Source organism: Dipodomys spectabilis, unplaced genomic scaffold (genome assembly GCF_019054845.1).
Source record: "Dipodomys spectabilis isolate Male_0828 unplaced genomic scaffold, ASM1905484v1 ptg000069l, whole genome shotgun sequence".
NCBI lineage: Eukaryota > Metazoa > Chordata > Mammalia > Rodentia > Heteromyidae > Dipodomys > Dipodomys spectabilis.
In genome coordinates this window covers 5,597,761-5,613,797 of record NW_024870746.1, presented here as the reverse complement: position 1 = coordinate 5,613,797, position 16,037 = coordinate 5,597,761, and the positions used below count along the sequence as shown (strand labels likewise).

General features: G+C 46.6%; 1 protein-coding gene and 1 non-coding gene across 2 annotated transcripts; one reads left to right on the top strand and one right to left on the bottom strand.

The window, feature by feature from the left end:
- Window positions 1–204: 204 nt before the first annotated feature.
- Window positions 205–11,851, bottom strand: Ssr2 (signal sequence receptor subunit 2). Its single transcript, XM_042682170.1, has 6 exons — window positions 11,781–11,851; window positions 11,007–11,161; window positions 9,976–10,074; window positions 6,637–6,745; window positions 3,761–3,838; window positions 205–771 (listed from the first exon to the last, which is right to left on the bottom strand). Exons 1-6 carry the CDS (start codon window positions 11,781–11,783, stop codon window positions 661–663), a joined length of 555 nt encoding a protein of 184 aa, XP_042538104.1. The 5' UTR covers window positions 11,784–11,851; the 3' UTR covers window positions 205–660.
- LOC122109773 lies at window positions 8,624–8,729 on the top strand. Its single transcript, XR_006147745.1, has one exon. It is a non-coding gene; the product is annotated as a U6 spliceosomal RNA (small nuclear RNA).
- Window positions 11,852–16,037: the final 4,186 nt, after the last annotated feature.

Genomic DNA, 16,037 nt, shown 5'->3' with positions numbered 1-16,037 from the left:
AACCCAAAAAACAAAACAAATACTCAGACCTGGAGAACGATGGCAACACAAAGGCTCAAAAAGGGACAGGTATCTCCAGAGTAGACCCACAGTTCCGTGGGAAGGAGAGACCAGAACTTAGTGCACTTGCCCTGGAGCCAGGGAACTCATGGCCAGAGTTTCCAAAATACCTTTGTACATTCAGCCGATGAGAAGACAGACAAGTAAGTGTGGCATTTGTTTTTATTAGAAAACCCAATTTGGTAACTAGTTCCCTAACTCAAAACAGAGACTTGGTAGCCTCGTAGAGTCCTACAGCTTTCATCTTCTACCCTCTTCTTAGAGGAAAGGGCAGGGATAGAGGTGGTGTCAGGCAGTCACTGAAAGGTCCCTTTCTGGAACCCTGCAAGTTCACATTGCCAGCAATATACCAACAGCACCTTAGTGGGGCCCTCTAGGCCCAAGGTTGTGGCTGAAGGCCTTCCCGTTTGTATGGCTTCGCAATGGAACCAAGGAGGCTCTCATAGACTCCCAGGCCTGATCATTCACTCTGGTTGAGAGCAAGGCAGAATCCAGGACAAGGTGGCTGTGGACTAAGAGCTAAAAGATCGCATCTGAGATAACCTTTGAAGTCTGGAAAGCACCTGGTTTCTTGAGAGAGAAAGGGCGTAGTAGCCCCACTCAGTTCTTCTTGGTTTTGGGAGTGTCGTATTTCCTCTTGCTAGAGTACCACAAGAGCAGGGGGATGCCGATGGAGGGTAGGGTCATGACCCCAAAGGCTGCCCAGTCCAGCTGTGGAAGGAAACCAAGAACTTAGAAGTCTGGGTGAAAACACACAAGATGATAAGGAAGGAATAGATCTAATGACAAACGGAGCAGTGTAGACCAAATTTTAAACAGAACTTTGGTCAAGAAAGTTCTCTTACCACTTCTGGTCAATCTACCAACCTTTCTTTCTTTCTTTCTCCATTTTTTTTTTTTTTGGGGGGGTGGTCCGGTCATGGGGCCTGAACTCTGGGCCTGGGCGCTGTCCCTCAGCTCTTCAGCTCAAGGCTAGCGCTCTACCACTTGAGCCACAGTGCCACTTCCGGCTTTTTTCTTTTTGCTTATGTGATGCTGAGGAATCAAACCCAGGGCCTCAGGCATGCAAGGCAAGCGGTCTACCACTGAGCCACCTTCCCAGCCCTGTCCATTTTTTTTGTGTATGTGCATGGGTACTGTCCCTTAGCTTTTTCTTTTTTCAGTTGGTCATGTGGCTTGAACCAAATTCAGGGCCAGGCCCTGAGCTCTTTTGCTCAAGGCTAGCACTCTACCACTTTAAGCCAAAGCATCACTTCCAGTTTCTTGGTGGTTAACTGGAGATAAGAATCTCATGGACCTTCCTGCATAGACTGGCTTTGAACCTAGATCCTCAGATCTTAGCCTCCAAGTAGCTAGAATACACATATAAGTCACCAGTGCCCCACCATTCTTGAGCTTTTGTGCTCAAGGCTAGTCTTCTATCACATTGAGCCACAGCTCTATTTCCAGCTTTTTGGTGGTTAACTGAAGGTAAGAATCTCATGGACTTTCCTACCCAGGCTGATTTTGAACCGTGATCCTCAGATTTCAGCCTCCAGAATAGCTAGGATTATAGGCATGACTCTTTTTTTTTTTTTTTGCCAGTTCTGGGGCTTGAACTCAGGGCCTGGGCACTGTCCCTGAGCTCTTCAGCTCAAGGCTAGTGCTCTATAATGCTCTACCACTTGAGCCACAATGCCATTTCCAGCTTTTTCTGTTTATGTGGTGCTGAGGAATCAAACCAGGGCCTCATGCATGCAAGGCAAGCACTCAACTGCTGAGCCACCTTCCCAGCATCCCCCCCCCTTTTTTTTGAGGCAGTCTTGTTATTTAGTAATTATTCACTGAATAAATAAGCAAATGAATTCCCCACTCAGCCTTTTAGTCAAATCTGCAAAACATTCTCTTTCAGACTAAACCACAAAGTTTCCATCAGACTTCCCCAAATGTTCAAGGCCACTCTGAATCTAAACAGATCATCTTTTAAACCTTAAACTAGCTAAGTGTATTGTAGCTCACACTGGTAATCTCAGCTACTCCAAGAGGCTGAGATTTGAGGGTTGAGTTTCAAAACCAGCTTAGCAAACAAAGCCTAAGACTCTCTTTTTTTGGTCAGCCATAGGGCTTGTATCTGGGCCTGGGCGCTGTTTTTCATCTCTTTAGCTCAAGGCTAACACTAGTAGCTAGGATTACAGGCATGAGCCACAGATGCCCTATCACAAACTCTTAAGACTCTTATCTTCAATTAACCAGCAATAAGCCAGAACTGGAAGTTTGGCTCAAGTGTTAGAGAGTTCTAGCCAGCACGGTGGCTCATGCCTGTAATCCTAGCTACTCAGGAAGCTGAGATCTGAGGATTGTAGTTCAAAGCCAGCCTGGGCAGGAAAGTCCCTGAGACTCTTAACTCCAATTAACCACCAGAAAACCAAAGTGGCGCTGTGGCTCAAGTGGAAGAGTGTGCTCACCTTGAGCTGAAGAACTCAGGGACAGTACCCAGGCCCAGAGTTCAAGCCCTACAACCAAAAAAAAAAAAAAAAAGGGTTCTAGAGTTGGGCTGAGAATGCAGGTTAGGGGTAGAGTGCTTGCCTAGCATGCATACAGCCCTGGGTTTGATTCCTCAGTACCACATAAACAGAAAAAGCCAGAAGTGGCACTATAATTTAAGTGGTAGAGTGTTAGCCTTGAGCAAAAGAAGCTCAGGGACAGTGCCCATGCCCTGAGTTCAAGCCCCAGGACTGGCAAAAAATTAATAAATAAAAAGAGTTCTAGGGGCTGGAAAGGTGGCTCAGTGGTAGAGCGTTTGCCTTGCATGCATGAGGCCCTGGGTTCGATTCCTCAGCACCACATAAGCAAAAAGAAAAAAGCCGGAAGTGGCACTGTGGCTCAAGAGGTAGAGCGCTAGCCTTGAGCTGAAGAGCTGAGGGACAGAGCCCAGGGCTAGAGTTCAGGCCCTACGACCCGACCCAAAAAAAAAGAGTTCTAGCCTTGATGAAGCCAAGCGCTGTGGCTCATGCCTATAATCCTAGATACTCAGGAGACTGACATTTGAGGAATACAATTTGAAGCCAGCTTGGGCAGAAAAGTCTGTAAGATTCTTATTCCAATTAACCACCCCAAAACCAGAAATGGAGCTGTGGCTCAAAATGCTAGAGGGGGGCTGGGAAGGTGGCTCAGTGGTAGAGCGCTTGCCTTGCATGCCTGAGGCCCTGGGTTCGATTCCTCAGCACCACATAAGCAAAAAGAAAAAAGCCGGAAGTGGCGCTGTGGCTCAAGTGGTAGAGCGCTAGCCTTGAGCTGAAGAGCTGAGGGACAGCGCCCAGGCCCAGAGTTCAGGCCCCATGACTGGACCCCCCCCCCCAAAAAAAAATGCTAGAGGGCTAGCCTTGAACAGAAAAGCTCAAGAAAAGCACCCAGATCCTGAGTTCAAGTCCTATGTCCAAAGGAAAAAAAAGTTTTTTGTTTTTTTTTTTGGGTCAGTTGTGGGGCCCGAACTCTGGGCCTGGGCGCTGTCCCTCAGATCTACAGCTCAAGGATAGCGCTCTACCACATGCGCCACAGTGCCACTTCCAGCTTTTTCTGCTTATGTGGTACTGATGAATCAAACCCAGGGCGGGCCTCACGCATGCAAAGCGAGCATTCTACCATTGAGCCACTTTCCCGGCCCCCCAAAAAGGTATTCTTATACCAAATGAATGCAAATAGAGAATGCTAGAAAGCTTACAAAATGAGGGGAGAATCTCCTATCAAACTCCCGCTGAGCCAGGATTCCTCCCTGTCCAGGGGCACTGGTAGAGCCAATCTGAAAAGAAGAAACAGCATTAATGCAAGCATCCAAGTCACCTCATCTGGGAGGTTGGTCCTAAACAACCTAGCTCTAAACATTAGATTCTTAGTTTCCAAAGCACCCAAGAGTGTTTCAAGATGAAGACGGGCCTGGGAATGGAGCCCAGTAGTGGAGTGCTTGCCTAGTAGGTGTGAAGCCTTGGGTTCAATCCTTAGCATTTCAAAAAAGAAAGGTATGTAAGAAAAAAGCATAAATTAGGAACCAGGAGACCTAAGAAACACCAATAAGGAGCACTTTTTAGCCAAGCAGGCAAGCTATGCAACTGAAATTAAACCTCAATTCTCTTGTCCCAGCCTGAGTAAAACAGCTCACCACTGGCCTCTCTGTAAGACTAGACGTGTAATGGAATGAAATGATTGCCCTTGGCAATTGTTTACTTATTCTAAAGTGAAAATACTCTTCCTCTACTCAAATGAAATGAGAAAGGTTCTGAAAAGTCTAAAGCCCTACCCAAATGTACATTAGTAAGGGAGGGTTGTGCCTGGCCAACATTCCTTTGCTTTGAAGAGGAGACTAAGAGTTTGGAGCACATTGCAAACAACTTCACTCTAGTGACAGCTAAGACTTTAATTTTGTGTCTATTAACCTATTGAATGCCAGGTATAACCAAGTCCTAAAGTTGACTGAAAGCAGATGATACATGTGAAAATATGGCTAGATTATGAGGATACAATTTCATGTGGTTTATGAAAAAATTCAGAAACTACACTGAGTGTTACAGATTTTTGTTTTGTTTTTGTGCTGGTCCTGGGGCTTGAACTCAGGCCCTGGGCACTGACCCTGAGCTTTTATGCTCAGAGCTGGTTGCTTCTACCACTAGAAGAGTAACACTACTTCCAGTTGTTTGGTGATTAATTGGAGATAAGAGTCTCATGGACTTTCCTGCTGGTTGGCTTCCAACGGTGATCCTCAGATCTCAGTCTCCTGAGCAGCTAGGATTATAGTTGTGACCAATGGTGCCAGGCAAAATATTTATTATTTTTTTTGTGCCAGTCTTGGGGCTTGAACTCAGGGCCTAGGCACTGTCCCTAAGTTTCTTTGCTCAAGGCTAGAGCTCTATTACTTGAGCCACAGCCCCACTTATGACTTTTTTTTTTTTTGGGGGGGGGTAGTCAATTGAAGACAAGAGTCTCATAGGCTTTTTTGCCAGTGCTTACTTCCAACTGCAATTGTCTTAGCCTCCTGAGTAGCTAAGAATATAGAAATGAGCCAAAGGTACACAGTGGGACTTTTCTTTTCTTTTCTTTTTTTTTTTGGGTCCGGTAGTGGGGCCTGAACTCTGGGCCTGGGCGCTGTCCCTCAGCTCTTCAGCTCAAGGCTAGCGTTCTTGAGCCACAGCACCACTTCCGGCTTTTTTCTTTTTGCTTATGTGGTGCTGAGGAATCGAACCCAGGGCCTCAGGCATGCAAGGCAAGCGCTCTACCACTGAGCCACCTTCCCAGCCCACAGTGGGACTTTTCTTGAGGACCAGGACAAGGTTTTGGTACTTCCCAGAGTCTAGCATCCTAAAAGTTCAATAAATATCTGGATATTTACATCAATCAATCAAAAAGCAGTTTGCTACTGTTTTTTATTTGTTTGTTTTGTCCTGTCGTGGGGTCTGAACTCTGGGCCTGGGCGCTGTCCCTCAGCTCTTCAGCTCAAGGCTAGCGCTCTACCACTTGAGCCACAGTGCCACTTCCAGACTTTTTCTTTTTGCTTATGTGGTGCTGAGGAATCGAACCCAGGGCCTCACGCATGCAAGGCAAGCGCTCTACCACTGAGCCACCTTCCCAGCCCGCGCTACTGGGTTTCTGTTTTACCTATAGGAAACAAAGAGAATCTAAGACAAAATCTCTGGCGTCAAGGAGTTTAAAATTAAATTGGGAGGTGAGGGTAGAGGAGGAAAGACAAGTGAAAATACTGAAGACAGTAAGTAATTAAATATTTAAGTAGCACAGATTGTAAGTGTTAAAGTAGTTTTGTTATACTCAATGAACACTTACTGAAAGAATAAAAACAATATGTATAAAAGAGATACAGCTCAAAACTAGGTCTTGACAAGGCTTCAGATAATGGAGGCAGAGAATTCTTCAAATTGAAAAAATAAATTGTAAGAGAATGCTATGGTACTCTTCCCCACCTCTCCCTTCCCCCCTCCTCTCCTCCCACTCCAACCACTCTATTTCGGAACTTCACAATTTGAATCATACTTCTCTAGGACAAGTTTCCGGTTAACTTATCTCTTTGGAATTTGGTGGCTATTATGGACATTTTCTGTAAGAGTTTTTTTGTCTTGCGCTGGTCCTGGGGCCTGAACTGAGGGCTTGGGGTGCTGTCCTGACCTTTGAATTTGCTCAAGCCTGGTGCTCTAGCACCTGAGGCACAGCTCCACTTCTGGATTTTTTTTTTTTTGGTTGGTCCTGGGGCTTGAACTCTGGGCCTGGGCGTTGTCCCTCAGCTCTTCAGCTTAAGGCTAGTGCTCTACCACTCGAGCCACAGAGCCACTTCCAGTTTTCTGGTGGTTAATTGGAGATAAGAGTCTCACAGAGTTTCCTGCCCAGGCTGGCTTTGAACTGTGATCCTCAAATCTCAGCCTCCTAGGTAGCTAGGATTACAGGTGTAAGTCACCGGTACCCAGCACAACCTCTGGATTTTAGGATGGTTACCTAGAGGTAAGAGTCTCACAACTTTCCTGCCAGGGCTGCATTCCTCAGAGTTTTTAGGAGAAGGAAAATCCAAGTCCCATTCAGCTCTGGATTTGAGCAACTCACCACAACAGGTCCATCCTCCTGTGCCAGGTAAGTAATTGTTGCAGACGTGAAGTTGAAATAACCAGCCTTAAGAGGGCGCAGGACCACAGTGTGGGAGACATTGCTAGCACTGGTCCAAGGGTTAAGGAAGGGGAAAAGATAATGAAACTAAGGTGGTTGTAACCTGCAACTTGTAGACTAAAAGCCCTTCTAACAAAAGAGTTGCTGACACATGTGATGACTTCATGCATGTAAAACTCTATAAGCAGGGGTGGAGGATATATGCCAAGCTCACGTCTGTAATCCTAGCTACTTAGGAAGCTGAGATCTTAGGATCACAGTTCAAAACCAACCCAGGCAAAAAGTACCCGAGACTCTTACCTCCAATTAGCCACTCAAAAAGAAGAAGTGGCACTGTGACTCAAAGTGGTAGAGTACTAGCTATTAGCTAAAGAGCTCAGGGGGGCTGGGAAGGTGGCCCAGTGGCTCAGTGGTAGAGCACTTGCATGCATGAGGCCCTGGATGCGATTCCTCAGCAGCACATAAGCAAAAAGAAAAAAGCCGAAGTGGTGCTGTGGCTCAAGTGGTAGAGCGCTAGCCTTGAGCTGAAGAGCTGAGGGACAGTGCCCAGGCCCAGAGTTCAGGCCCCACGACCGGACCGCACCCCCCTCCCCCCCGCACATACACACAAAAGAGCTCAGAGTCAGCACCCAGGTCCTGAGTTCAAGCCCCACCAAAAAAATAAATAAATAAAAAATACAGGCTAGGAATGTGGCCTAGTGGTAGCGTGCTTGCCTAGCATACACGAAGCCCCAGGTTTGATTCCTTAGTACCTCATACACAGAAAAAGCTGGAAATGGAGCTATGGCTCAAGTGGTAGAGTGCCAACCTTGAGCTGAAGAGCTCAGGGAAAGTGCCCAGGCTCAGAGTTCAAGCCCCATGACTGACAAAAAAAAAAAAATCTCTTCAGCTCAAGGTTAGTACTCTACCACTTGAGTGACACCACCAATTCTAGTTTTCTGGTGGTGTACTAGAGATAAGAGTTTCAGGGAGCCGGGCGCTGGTGGCTCACGCCTGTAATCCTAGCTACTCAGGAGGCTGAGATCTGAGGATCACAGTTCAAAGCCAGCCCGGGCAGGAAAGACCGTGAGACTCCTACCTCCAATAAACCACCAGAAAACCGGAAGCGGCGCTGTAGCTCAAGTGGTAGAGCGCTCGCCTTGAGCTGAAGAGCTGAGGGACAGCGCCCAGGCCCAGAGTTCAAGCCCCACGACCGACAAAAAAAAAAAAAAAAGAGTTTCAGGGACTTTCCTGCCTGGGCTGGCTTTGAACCAAGATCTTCAGATCTCAGCCTCCTGAGTAGCTAGAATTACAGTTGTGAGCCATGGGATCCTGCTGGATTTTTTTTTTTTTTTCTGGTAGGTTGTAGGGCTTGAACTCGGCCTGGCCACTGTCACTGAGCTCTTCAGCTCAAAGCAAGCGCTTTATCACTTGAACCACAGGGCCACTTCCAGTGTTCTGGTGGTTTAGTGAAAATAAGAGTCTCAAGGACTTAAAGTCGTCTTTGAACCATGATCCTCAGATCTCAGTCTCCTGAGTAGCTAGGATTACAAGTGTGAGCCACTGGTGTCCGGCTTGGAATCTCTTTTTTTTGTTGTTGTTGTTGGTTGTGGGGCCTGAACCCTGGGCCTGGGCACTATCCTTCAGCTCAAGACTAGCGCTCTACCACTTGAGCCACAGCGCCACTTCCGGCTTTTTTCTTTTTGCTTATGTGGTGCTGAGGAATCGAACCCAGGGCCTCAGGCATGCAAGGCAAGCTCTCTACCACTGGAGCCACCGTCCCAACCCTGGAACCTCTTGAAAATAGAAAAACCTACACACACACACACACACACACACACACACACACACACACACACACACACACACACACACACACAGTGTGTGAACATTTACACTTACCAGAAAATCTAAATATACTTTAATCGCAAGAGGCAAAGAAAAAGCTGTATTGGTTTGGTAGCACATATACTAACATTGGAATGATAGAAGTAAGATTAACATGGCCCTTGTGTAAGTATGACACATAAATCTGTGAAGCTTCCACTCGCCCCCATCCCCTCCTCCCCACCCCCACCCCGCCCCCAAACCTCAAGCATCTAATTTAGCCAGGGGCTCACGCCTATAATCGTAACTACCCAGGAGGCTGAGATCTGAGGACTACAGTTCAAAGCCAGCCTGGGTAGGAAAGTCCATAAGGCTCTTGTCTCCAATAATCTACTCAGAAAAAAACTGGAGTGGCCAGGTGGCTCAAGTGATATAGCACTAGCCTTGAGTACAGAAAGACTCAGGGTCAGTACCCAGGCCGAAGTTCAAGTCCCAGGACCGGCAAAACAAACAAACAAAAAAACTGAAGCATCTAATTCAATACTTTGAAGATAAATGATAAATAGGGGGAAAAGGGGGCTCAATGAATAAAAGCTTTTTTGGAGGGGTCTGTCGTGGGGCTTGAACTCTGGGCCTGGGTGATTGTTGTCCCTCAGCTCTTCAGCTCAAGGCCAGTGCTCTACCACTTGAGCAACAGCCCCACTTCGGGTTTTCTGAGTTGTTTATTAGAGGTAAGAGTCTCACTGATGGACATTCCTGCTGGCTTTGAACCATGATCCTCAGATCTCAGTCTCCTGAGTAGCTAGGACTACAGGCATGAGCCACTGGCACCCGGCAAATAAAAGCTTATTTAATCCAAGTTAGCATCCCACTAAATCTTTTTACTTTTTTTTTTTTTTTTGCCAGGCCCGGAGCTTGAACTCAGGTCCTAGGCACTGTCCTTGAGCTTCTCTGGGCTCAAGGCTAACACTCTACCACTTGAGCACCACTTCTGGCTTTTTCTGCATATATGTTACTGAGGAATCAAACCTAGGGCTTCATGCATGCTAGGCAAGCACTCTACCACTAAGCCACATTCCAAGCCCCCACTAAATTTCTTTTAAAAGTGACTTAGGATTGGGATGTAGCTCAGTAGCACAATATTTGCTTGGCAGGCACAAGGTCCTGGGTTTGATCAGTACCACAAAAAGTAGCACCAAGTATTGAACTCAGGCCTTTGAACTTGCTAAGCAAGAATTCTATTTACCACTTGAACCATGCTCCCAAGACCCACATACCTTTACAAGTATGTATACATCCTCCTAATATAGTATGTTTCAGGGCATGCTCACACAACTTGTACCAGTCTGACCCTTACCAAATATATGATAGAATAACCATATAAGACCAGCCTGGTAGAAATTCCCTTGCCTCTTTGCAGGCAATATTCCTCTTCTCTTTCCCCAGCCTGATTACCCACAGCCAAGAGGATACGGAGCAATCCGGTCCCATTTGACATTGAGCATACCAGAGACAATGCCAAAGTCTTCTGGAGGAAAGGAATCATCCGATAATTCCACATCTAGTGCAGCACTAGAAAACAGAGGAAACAAATCAGATCAAATCAAATCTGCTTGATTCTCCTAAAAATCCAGAACTCAGAAAACGTCACATAGCACACTTGGCATGCTCTACTGAAAATCCAGATCAAGATCTGAATTCCATGCTCAGAAGCACCAACACTTAAGAACCTAGGAGAACGGGTGCAAATCCATTCTTGCCTTAATTTCTCTGTTGAGGTCCAGTAAGGAAGGAAGAAAAGGGCTGGGAAGGTGGCTCAGTGGTAGAGTGCTTGCCTCACATTCATGAGGCCCTGGGTTCAATTCCTCAGCACCACATGAGCAGAAAAAGTCAGAAGTGGAGCTGTGGCTCAAGTGGTAGAGTGCTAGCCTTGAGCCCTGAGCTGAGGGACAGCGTCCAAGCCTAGAGTTCAAGCCCCACCCCATGACCAACCAAAAAAAGAAGGAAGGAAGAAAAGCCAGATGAATACAGTAGAAAAATTTAAAGGGAATAAGATGAACAGGCTAACAAAAAAAAAGGAAGCTGTAACTTTGAATCCCCGAGGTAAAAAGTATTGTGAATTTTCTGTCCTTTTCCCCGTCCTGTTTCACAATTCTTGCTTCTCCTCTACTGTGAATCTCTTCCAGCTCAAATAAATGGCAGACTATTGCTTGTAGCATAGGTAACAAACCCCACACTTCCAAAAGCAGGCCCAACAGTATTTTTTTGTTGTTGTTGGTCATGGGGCTTGAACTCTGGGCCTGGGCGCTGTCCCTCAGCTCTTCAACTCAAGGCCAGCGCTCTACCACTTGAGCCAGAGCACCACTTCCCCAACAGTATATTAATTCACTCTTTAACTGGATACTGGAGGTCTCTCAGAGAAATCACTATCCCCTAGGATACCTATGCCTCTCTGAGAACTCAGAATCTAAAGATCCAATCTGGAACTCCAGGGGTCTCCTTACCTTGAGCCAACGTTGTAAATGTTGTACTGTAGGGTCAGGTCTCGCCCTTCCACAGCATATCTGTTTAGCAGCGATTTGGAAGCCAAAAGCCTGGCTCCTTCCTCTGCTTGAGTGGCAGTTAATAGAGCCAACACTATAAATATCAGTAGCCTCATCTTTGGAGAAAAAAGCAAAACCAGCAATCAACCCAGGTAGGTAAACGCTTTTGATCCTATCAAAACAGCAGTCCCTTCCACAGTGAACTGCACGAGCCGCCTCTCTTACCTATTCTCCAGACTCTCCTACATCTCTGCCCAAAGCCAGTCCTAGCAGTATCCCCGGTCCTATTCAAAACTGTCAAGAACCCCGGGTGCTCAGCAACTGATGGGAGTCTTCTTAGAGGGTGTGACGTGGCCAGAATAGGGGTTTCCTTGGGGTACCAGCTTTCTGCCGATCTCTGATCTGCAGCAGCCTCTAGCATTCCCTCACAGGGGGTCCTCCTCGGCTGCAGCCTTTCTGCGGCTCCTCTCTTCCCCACGTCCCTGTATGCCTCCCCACTAAGCCACTCCCAGGATGCCATACATCCTCATCCCCCCCCTCCGTCCTTATTCTTGTCCCAGGCTGGGGGGTTGGGGGGGGCGCTCAATACGATCGCCCCCTCCCGGAATCTCGTCAGGGGTACCCTCCCGCCAGCGCGCTCTCTGCCCTCTTTATGCTGACCCCAACCACTGACTGACGTATGGACACGAGTTCCTTCTCCGCTCCTACTGGGACAGACTAAGTCTCGGGACTCACCATGCGCACCCCAAAAGCTTTTCTAGGGCCACACGACCGGAAGAGAACGTCAGCACCCGAAGAGCCGGAAATAAACTCTGGCCGGAAACCCTGGTACTTCTCTCTGCCCAATGTCTTCTGGGAGTTGTAGTTCTTGCGCAAACCCCACCTCGCCCTTTGTAGTGCTCACTAGCCTGGAGAATGTGAGCAGTCCCAAAGCAGGGTCAACTGGGCCACGCCTTTTGTTTGTTTTTTGAAATGGCCCTGGCACTAGAACTCAAGGCCTGACCGCTGACTCTGAGCTTTTTTTTTTTTTTTGGGGGGGTCCGGTCGTGGGGCCTGAACTCTGGGCCTGGGCGCTGTCCCTCAGCTCTTCAGCTCAAGGCTAGCGCTCTACCATTTGAGCCATAGCGCCACTTCCGGCTTTTTTCTTTTTGCTTATGTGGTGCTGAGGAATCGAACCCAGGGCCTCAGGCATGCAAGGCAAGCGCTCTACCACTGAGCCACCTTCCCAGCCCACTCTGAGCTTTTTTTGCTCAAGGCTGGCACTCTACCACTTGAGCCACAGCTCCACTTCCAGCTTTTTTTAAATTGGAGATAAGGTCTCACAGACTTTTTTGCCCTTGCTGGTTTGAAGCATGAGTCTCAGACCTCATCTTCCTAAAGTAGCTAGGGTTATAGGTGTGCCCACCAGTGCCCTGAACTTTTACTGTAAGTCATACTTTTACTCTAGGTGAGTTTTGCCCAAGTAGTTTTGCTATCCTATGTCTTTTGCAGTTTTCCGTAAACTTTAAGACAAAAGTCCCAAGACAGCATTTTGAACAGTAGCCTCTAGGTTCAGAGGATGGACTATGAAGTTAGGCAGTAGTGGATCCAAATACAAATTCTGTTGCATACTGGGTAGACAACCTGAAGCAAGATGTTACTTTTATAATACCTTGGTTGGGGCTGGGAAGGTGGCTCAGTGGTAGAGTGCTTGCCTTGCATGCCTGAGGTCCTAGGTTCGATTCCTCAGCACCACATAAGCAAAAAGAAAAAAGCCGGAAGTGGCGCTGTGGCTCAAATGGTAGAGCGCTAGCCTTGAGCTGAAGAGCTGAGGGACAGTGCCCAGGCCCAGAGTTCAGGCCCCACGACCGGACCCAAAAAAAAAAAAAATACCTTGGTTCCCAAGTCTGTAAAATGAAATACTACTTTGAGAAAATCAGAGGTTCAAATAAGATTCCATATATAAAACTCTGACTGAGCACTTGCAGGTAGTCTCCCTACACACTTATATAGGATAGCTTGAATCCAAGAATTCCTGGCCAATCTAGGCACCAGGATGAAATCCTCCCTCAAACCAATTAACTGTACATAAAAAAAAAAAAAAACTCTTAGAACTGGACATCTCAGATATAGATACTCAATAAGTGGTAACTACCAATATTGCTATGATTCTATATCCTTGTTGTAGCATTCCTGAGTGTAACCATTTATTTAGAACTTACTTTATGCTCAGTATTGCTCCAGGTCCTGAACAATAAAGCAGATAAGGTTTCTACTTGTAGAGACATTTTTTTTTTGAGTGTGTGTGTGTGTGTGTGTGTGTGCGCGCGCGTGCACGCGTGCATGCTTGGGGCTTGACTTCATTGTCCTTGAGCTTTTTTGCTCAAAGTTCATGCTCTACTACTAGGGCCACAGCTCTACTTCCAGCTTTAAAAAAAAATAGTTAATTAGAGATAAGAGTCTCATAGACTTTGCTGTCTGGGCTGGCTTTGAATCGTGATCCTAAGATCTCAGCCTCCTGAGTAGCTAGGATTGCAGGTATGAGCCAATAGCACCAAGTTTCAATATATACATTTCTTAATGGTTTTTATATCATGACATTCTATTCCATACACCAAATTGTTCATCTCCTAAGAACAAGGACATTCTCCTTCAGGAGCACAATATATTCTCAGTATATAAGATGGGTATATCATTGTTTTCTGATATACAGTAAATATTCAGTACCTTTTATGACTTTCAAAAACAAAATCTAGGTCTGGGAAGGTGGCTCAGTGGTAGAGTGCTTGTCTTGCATGCATGAGGTCCTGGGTTCAATGCCTCAGCACCACATAAGCAGAAAAAGCTGGAAGTGGTAGCCTTGAGCTGAAGATCTGAGGGATAGCGCCCAGGCCCAGAGTTCAGGCCCCACAACCAACAAAAATAAAAAATCTAGCCAAGCACCAGTGGCTCACACCTGTAATCCTAGCTACTCAGAGGATGAGATCTGAGCATCATGGTTTGAAGCCATCCTGGGCAGGAAAGTCTATAAAACTCTTATTTCCAATTAACTACCAAAAACGGCTGGAAATGGACCTCAAAGGACTAGAGCATTAGCCTTGAGCACAAAAGCTCAGGGATACCTCCTAACCCAGGTCTTGAGTTCACACCCCAGGACCAGCACAATAAAAACAAAAAAATCTAGAACCCTATCAAGGATCATGTATTACAGCATTGCATTTGCCCAATAACTGTGTTTAAATCAAATGAGCTTCTGGGGCTGGGAAGGTGGCTCAGTGGTAGACCGCTTGCCTTGCATGCATGAGGCCCTGGGTTCAATTCCTCAGCACCACATAAGCAAAAAGGAAAAAGCTGGAAGTGGTGCTGTAGCTCAAGTGGTAGAGTGCTAGCATTGAGCTGAAGAGCTGTCCAGGCCCAGAATTCAGGCCCCACGACAGGACCCCCCAAAAAAAAAATCAAATGAGCTTCTCCTGGAGAATGTGGAGAGAAATGCTAGAAGACAGATCCTTGGTTTTAGTGAGAGGAAAAGAGTAGAAAGAAAGGGGACTGAGAAGCTCAGCTAAAAGTCAGGCTCTTGAAACATACCCTGAAGTTCCCTTCTAAATCCTTAGATCCCTTGAAAATCTGATACACCTGGCTGTCTTAGGTTGCTTTGTCAGTCGTGGGGCCTGAACGCTGTTCCTCAGCTCTTCAACTCAAGGCTAGTGCTCTACCACTTGAGCCACAGTGCCACTCTGGCTTTTTCTGCTTATGTGGTGCTGAGGAATTGAACCCAGGGCCTTATGCATGCAAGGCAAGCATTCTACCACTGAGCCACCTTCCCAGCCCTTGGTAGACTACTTTGCTTCTTGAAAAATTTCTTCCTAGCATGTGTGGATACTAGAGTGGATTCTGGAATCTACATTTGCCAAGTCTTGATGTTTGGTGTTTTTGTTCATTTTCAGAATTTAATCATAGTCTCTTCTTCTCCCTGATGGAGAGGAATGTTCTCTGGTTGAAGTGAAAGAGATCTGTGTGTGTGTGTGAGTGTGCCCTCTCCTTCATAGGACCCCTCCTTGAACCCAAAGCTCTGGGACCCCACCCTCCAGTTGCTATAACAACCACTTCTGTGAGGACATGGGGGCCTACAGAATTGTGAGTGTATGGTGAGGAAGGGAGAGGACATGCCAGGGTCTCATTGCACTAGTGATCACAGAGCTTCATGATAATGAAGAAGAAAGAAAATGGGTCTTTTTCATCTGCCAGAGTAAGCAGGAAGGCTATGGAATACAGCTGGGAACCAGGGCAAGATGATTCTGGAGTTCTACTTGGTGTGGACTGCTCCCCTTGGAACTGATCTGTCGTTCTTCTCTCCCCCAGGGGACCAAAGACGCTTGTGGGGAGTCAGGGTCAGAAAATCTCTCCTTTAATGGCTTAGCTGTTTCCTTGACATCCATCTGCAGCTTTTCTGATGAATTAGGCTACCAAGGGAGCCAGGAACCATCCAGTGTGAGTGTCCTGCCCCACAGTCCTTTGCCTCTGAAGTCTTGCACCCCATGGTCTATCACCAGCCTACTGACCACCCTTCTGTTAAGACATCTGTGGTGTGTGTGTGTGTGTGTGTGTGTGTGTGTGTGTGTGTGTGTGTGTATGCACTTGTGTGTGCTGGTACACCCTTCCTTAACTTTTTCCCACGAGTTGATATTCTATCACTTGAGCCACTTCCCCACTTCCAGCTTTTTGCTGGCTCTTCGAGATGAGTCTCTTGGATTTGTCTGCTGGGATGACTTCAAACCTCCATCCTCAGCTATCAGTCTCCTAGTAGCTGGTATTATAGATGTGAACCACATATACCCATCCCTACATTCTGTCCAATCTACATCGTTCCTAAACATGGTTTAAATTGATTAATTCCAGGAAAAATACCAGCAGTAATAATAACCACAGCATACATTTATTGAGTACTCAAAGTATTATTTTATAAGGATTTATCCTTCACTTAAATCTCATAATAACCCCACAATGTAAGTACTA

Excerpts from the sequence above, each read along its gene's own strand:
- Ssr2 (XM_042682170.1), bottom strand. Across the intron at positions 3,839-6,636 it reads AGGAGGATGGACCTGTTGTG|ATTGGCTCTACCAGTGCCCC; the intron begins GTGAGTTGCTCA and ends TCTTCTTTTCAG. Across the intron at positions 772-3,760 it reads GGAGATTCTCCCCTCATTTT|CTGGACTGGGCAGCCTTTGG; the intron begins GTAAGCTTTCTA and ends TTCCTTCCACAG.